The sequence below is a fragment of the Condylura cristata genome, unplaced genomic scaffold, assembly GCF_000260355.1.
Source record: "Condylura cristata isolate star-nosed mole 26May11 unplaced genomic scaffold, ConCri1.0 scaffold00032, whole genome shotgun sequence".
Taxonomy (NCBI): domain Eukaryota; kingdom Metazoa; phylum Chordata; class Mammalia; order Eulipotyphla; family Talpidae; genus Condylura; species Condylura cristata.
This window is the reverse complement of record NW_004567133.1, coordinates 2,476,442-2,482,232: the sequence shown is the minus strand read 5'-3', so window position 1 is coordinate 2,482,232 and position 5,791 is coordinate 2,476,442. Positions and strand designations below refer to the sequence as shown.

Genomic DNA, 5,791 nt, shown 5'->3' with positions numbered 1-5,791 from the left:
CTGCAGCCCAAGGCTCAGGTGGGTGCCGGGGCCAAGAGCCGGCCCAAGAAGAGAGAGGGCGTCCACCTCCCCACCACCAAGGAGCTGGCCAAGAGGCAGCGCCTGCCGTCGGTGGAGAACCGGCCCAAGATCGCCGCCTTCCTGCCCGCCCGGCAGCTCTGGAAGTGGTTCGGCAAACCCACCCAGGTAGCCGGGCGGGGCCTGGGGACCTGGTCTCCCTCCTGCAGGCTGGCCGCTGCCGCCTCCTTTCCCTGCGGGGCGCCTTCGGGCTCTCCCCGCAGCCCCGCCCTAGCGGGGTGGGGTTGCAGAGCAGGGGTCTCCCCTCGTCCGAGGGCGCCCCAGGTCTCCGCTCCCAAGACCCCGGGTGGAGCCGCCCCGAGCGCGTGTGTAGAGGCCCCAGGACGAGGGGTGGAGCCGTCGCAGGGACGTGTGGGCCACACGGCTCCTCCGGCGCCGGCCGCCGCAGGGCTCGGCCACGCAGCCTGTCGCTGCAGGGCCTCACTCTGCGCCCGCTGCCTGCAGCGGGGCGGCTCAGGCTCCACCTGCCGGGTTCGCAGGCCTGTCAGGGCCGCACGGGACCCGGTGCCCTCACCTGAGCTGGGCATGCGGCCAAAGGCAGGTCCCTGGCCAGGTCTGGACCCGTGGTTGTCCAGAAGGCACCCCCGGGCCACTGTGGGGCCACCGGGGGCGGTCGACGCCCTCGCGCGAGGACGCAGCACACGGTGGGGCACCCGCGTGTGTATGAGCACGTGGCCGCCTGAGCAACACGCCCTCCTGAGAAGCGGGGGTGTGGGGACCAGGTCCCACTGGGGCAGGTTTAGCACTGGCAGGTGGACTGCAGTGCCCCTCTGAAGAGCTTGGGGTGTTTCTGGAATATTTGCATCAAGTTGGTGTCCAACAAGTCAGTCAGTAAGGCCAGGAAATTGTTTGAATTCAGATTTTTTTTTCTGTGTGTTTAGTCGCTTGCTAGGGCTTTTCCTGCCCACTCAGGGGCAGTTAGAACCCCAAGTGGAGAGGCCAAGTCAGTCTTCCCCAGGATGCACTTCCAGGGCTCTTTAGAATTGCCTGACCCTGCCGGGAACCTAAACCTCTCGGGCGCTAGGCTGAACACACAGACCTCGTAGCCACATCCCTGCAGGCTACAGACGGTGTCCAGGCCTTCCAGACCAGCCCCCCGAGTCTGGATCCCAGCAGGTGCTTCACTGAGTGTGGATAGCCAGGAGGGAGCCCTCTGAGCCAAGGACAGCTGTCACGTCCTTGCTGACCTGCACCTGCTCGTGACGCTTTCGTTGCTCCGGCTTCAGCCATTTGCAGGTTCTGGTGTCAGTGCCAGCGTGAGGGAGGGTTCGTACAGCTACCCGGGGCAGAAACCTAACGGCAGTCCACTTAAGCGCAGGGCCGAACGTGCTGACTTGTTAACAGAAAAATCAGGGCCAGGCTTCAGGTCGAGCTGGGTGCTGGGGAGTCAGGCTGCCTCAGACCCCCGTGTGTGGTCTGTGTCCTGTGATCCTGTCTCCCTCCTTTGTGCGCTGGACTTTCCTGCAATAGTACCGTCCCCTCTTTGACACGAAGCCCTAGCAGCTTCCATTCTGCCGGCTCAGAAATGGTAGTAGAAAGGAAGAGCCTTGCTCTCCGGGCTCAAGCCAGAGTGGGTGGAGTGTTTGACTTGGGTGTTTGGACTGGCCAGGGGGAATCCTGTCCTATCCCGGGGTGGATTCAGCCTCACAGGAAGCCTGGTGAACCAGGGGCATGTCAGAAAGGCTCGACGCCCCAAAAAGTGACTGCCGCCAAAGAGTCAGTTTGGGGACCCTAGACCCCCCCGGAGCCTGTTGACACCGCGCCTTGACTGGAAAGAATTTTAGCAGTTCACAGGATATATAAGAAATGAGTGACATGGACATTAAAAAGTGCGTTGCTTCCGGGAAGCCAGTGAGTTCAAGGTAGAAAAGAGACTGCTGACGGAAATGTCAGACCTAGCCGCAGCCCAGGGAAGGCCGAGGAGGCCGCGGGAAGGCCGGGGAGGCCGCGGGAAGGCTGAGGAGGCCCCGGGGAGGCCGCGCGAAGTGCCGGCTGAGTGAATACACACCCCTCGGCCGCAGGCCCCTCGCCGGTCCTGCAGGCTCCTGACTCGGACCGAGGTGGCCTCCTCCGCAGGGAGAGTGGGCCGTGCCGGGGTTCACACCCTCGGCTCCCTCATCCCTGCCTGGGCCACTTGCGGGGCTGAGTCCACGCGGCCTGTGGCTTGTCGATTGAGGCCATCTCACTGGAGAGCTGTTGTGGCCCCAGGGATGTGTCAGAGGTGTAAGGCTGTCGAGGACCCCTTGGCCTCCGGGACCTCACTGGCCTGTGCGGACAGGGTGGGGGGTGGCAGAGAGGGAACTGGTTTGGCCTAGGAGGCCAGTGTCGGGACCCAGCGAGAGGCCCAGGGCCATGCTCACAGTGGGTGTGAGGTGTCTGTGGGCCCCTTAGGGCGTCTTAAGCTAACCTGGCATCAGCGTGTGGGAAGTCTCCTAGCTGCAGGGCCTGTCGTTGAGCTGGATTCCTTCTGGAGGCTCAGTGCCAAAGGGATGCAAGAGGGGCTCTTCCCTGGCTCCCCCTCCTGCCCCCCCTTCAGGTCCCCCAGGGTTCAGGAAAGGGGTTCTGGGTGGCAGCAGCTGCCCGGGCAGGGACCTGGTGGTGCATGCCTGTGCCTGACCCCCGCCCCCCGTCCCCCAGCGCCGTGGCATGAAGGGTAAGGCCCGCAAGCTCTTCTACAAGGCCATCGTGCGCGGCAAGGAGATGATCCGCATCGGGGACTGCGCCGTCTTCCTGTCGGCCGGCCGGCCCAACCTGCCCTACATCGGCCGCATCCAGAGCATGTGGGAGTCGTGGGGCAGCAACATGGTGGTGAAGGTCAAGTGGTTCTACCACCCCGAGGAGACCAGCCCGGGCAAGCGCCTGCACGAGGGCCAGGTGAGCCGCGGGCAGGTGCCCCGGGGGGCCGGGGTGGGCAGAGCCAGAGCCCACCGGCGCCGGCTGGGCCCAGAGGCCCGGAGGTGGCTCACCCCTGCCCCTCACTGCGCACACAGCTCTGGGACCAGAAGTCCGGCCGCAGCCTCCCTGCAGCCCTGCGGGCCTCCAGCCAGAGGAAGGACTTCATGGAGGTAGGAGGGCGGAGGCGGCCCTTCCCGGAGCCCTGGGAGGGGCTGGCTTCGCTCCGCTCCTCTGACCCAGCTGCCCTTTCCTGGTCCCTGTCTCCCTGGTGGCAGCTCTGTTCCCGTCGCTTCCGGCCTCTGTGCATCCTCGTCCTTAGTTCCTTTGGGGGGGTCTCTGTCTCTCAGCGTCCTGGGGGTGTCTCTGTCTGTGGGTACGCACCCACAGGATTTTCTCTGGTCCTTGTGTTGGGGGGCGCCCCTGCCCTCCCCTGCCCTGACACTGCCCACCCGCCGTGCCCACAGCGTGCCCTGTACCAGTCCTCGCACGTGGACGAGAATGACGTGCAGACAGTGTCGCACAAGTGCCTGGTGGTGGGCCTGGAGCAGTACGAGCAGATGCTCAAGACCAAGAAGTACCAGGACAGCGAGGGCCTGTACTACCTCGCGGGCACGTACGAGCCCACCACAGGCATGATCTTCTCCACCGATGGTGTGCCCGTGCTCTGCTGAATGCCCGTGCCCGGCGCCCCACCAGCTGCCTTGCGCCCTGAGGGCCAGCAGGCCCCTCACCATCACTGCCACGGCCAGGGGCCACGTGCGTTGGTTGTGTGCATGCAGTGTGCTCGTGGATGCCCTGGCGCATGAGTGAGTGTGTACACGTGTGCGCCCGTATGCATGCACGTGTGTACACACGTGTACACGTCTCCAGCCCCCCCCCCGAACCCCGCAGCGCCCCATCGAGACAGGGGCTCCTCTCAGCTATCAGGGTATGGCTCTGCCCCGCCCCCTCAGAGGCCTCCCTCCAGCACCTTGTAAGCACTTGGTCGGGTCAGCCCCCAACCCCGGACCAGCACCCCCAGGCTGACGCTGATGGGGGATTTGGTGGGAAGGGTTTCTGAGGACCCAAACGGAGGCTCACCCTGGGAGTCCCACCATTGTGCATCCTCCCTGGGGCCCAGTGCCTGGCCCCCCTCAGCATGGAGCCCACCTCAAGCCTCCTTCCGTCATGGGGGTGATTCCATGCCCACCCGCTGCACCAACCAGGTTTGCCCTGGGCACCTGCCAGGGGTCTGGCCTCCGCCCTTTCAGGATGGCCGGACTTGGGGACAGACCAGGTGAGAGTGGAACCCCGAGAGCTGGACAGGTGGAGGGGCCGTGTGCCCTGAGGCCCCAGCAAGGGCCTGCCCCGCCTGGCCAAACCCTCACACTACAGACTCCCCTATGGTGCTGATCTCACGGCCACACGCAGCCGCCCGCCCACGGGCCACCAGGAGGGCAGTTCTTAACCTGTACAGTTTTATTGTACCAAGAGACTCTTCCCCTGTATCATACGCCTTTAAATGGAGTCAACTTTTTAATTATATATATAAAGATAAATATATATAAATATATATAAATATAAACTTTTTAAAACTGTGAAAAAATAGCTATGAAACTATAAAAAAAAAAGCGAACACCTTCTGACGTGCAGAATATTATTTTTTATTTCCTGTTAGATTGTGAGTGTCTAGCACCCAGCTTCACGGCCCTCCTTGTCCCAAGCACACCCCGCCCCTGGCCACGTGTACTGTACTTGCCCCCAGCACGAGGAGGAGGGAGGCCGAGGCACAGGCCTGTCTGCGGCCCCCGCCCACGAAAGCACTTACCAGCCCCCACCTTTCTGGGGATGGAGGCCTCGTCCAGACAATCTTAAGGGAAGGAAAAGCCAGACTTTGGTTTTGTTTTTGGGGGGAATTATTGTTTTTCTTTTTTTTTTTTAAGTTTCTTTTGGAATTTTGTTTGTTGGCGAATTCTGTGTGATTTTTCATAAAAAAAGAAAAGAAAAGAAAAAGTTATAATTGGAAAAGCACTGTTGTCTGGAGTGATTCATTTCGGGGGCGGGGTGGCCTTGGTCCTGGTTACAGCCCTTCCTGGGGGGCTGGGACGTCAGGCCTGGGCGGCAAAGGCGGACGGGACTGTGTGCAGCCCACATGGTGGCCACTGACCACATGTGGCGGTGGCAGTTTGAGCTGGTTTAAGGCACAGGAGATGCATTAGCCCCCCTGCGGCCGCCGGGGGTGGGGGTGCAGCCAGACAGTCCTCTCCCAAGCAGTTTCCTTTCCTTTGGGAATGTGGAGCTGAGTTCTTCCAGCCACGCCTGTACCTGCCACAGTGCTGCTGGTCCGGATGGCAGCCTGCCTGTGGATGTCCACAGAGGCCGGGCATGGTCCTGGTACCGCCCCCCCAACCCCCCGCAGCCAGCTCCTAATCGCCCCCACACAGGCTCTCTCCCGGCCCCGCGCAAAGGTCAGTGTGGCCGAAGCGTGATGACGTCCTGGGCTGTGCTGCACACGGCAGCACTCACTGAAGGACGCCACCTCGTGTCCGGTCCTCCTGTGCAGAGGGCACCAGCCAGGGGGCCGGGAACCAGCCCCTTGGCGGCGATGGCTGTGGCGGGGGTGCGGGCTGGCCTGGGTCCAGATGAATGGTGCCTGCCTCTGGGTCCCAGCTGCCGGCCGGGAGCATGGCCCAGCCCTTCCCAGGGCACCTGCATGGGACTCACATCAGAGAAGGGATCAACATGGGAGTTTGCGCAAATCCCACAAGTGCTAGTGGGGAGAGCCCAGGGCCTGCTCAGCTTCAGGACTGGGTTGGAGTGTCTTGTGTGGGGTGGGGGG

General features: G+C 62.8%; 1 protein-coding gene across 1 annotated transcript in view; it reads left to right on the top strand.

Moving 5' to 3' along the window:
- The window catches only part of TNRC18 (trinucleotide repeat containing 18), a 76,179-nt gene extending 71,619 nt beyond the window's left edge, over positions 1-4,560 (top strand). Inside the window, exons 28-31 of the mRNA XM_012731632.1 lie at positions 7-186; positions 2,716-2,952; positions 3,069-3,143; positions 3,438-4,560. Of these exons, the coding sequence (XP_012587086.1) occupies positions 7-186; positions 2,716-2,952; positions 3,069-3,143; positions 3,438-3,644 (699 nt within the window). The 3' untranslated portion in view covers positions 3,645-4,560. The remainder of the gene's footprint in view (positions 1-6; positions 187-2,715; positions 2,953-3,068; positions 3,144-3,437) is intronic.
- Positions 4,561-5,791: the final 1,231 nt, after the last annotated feature.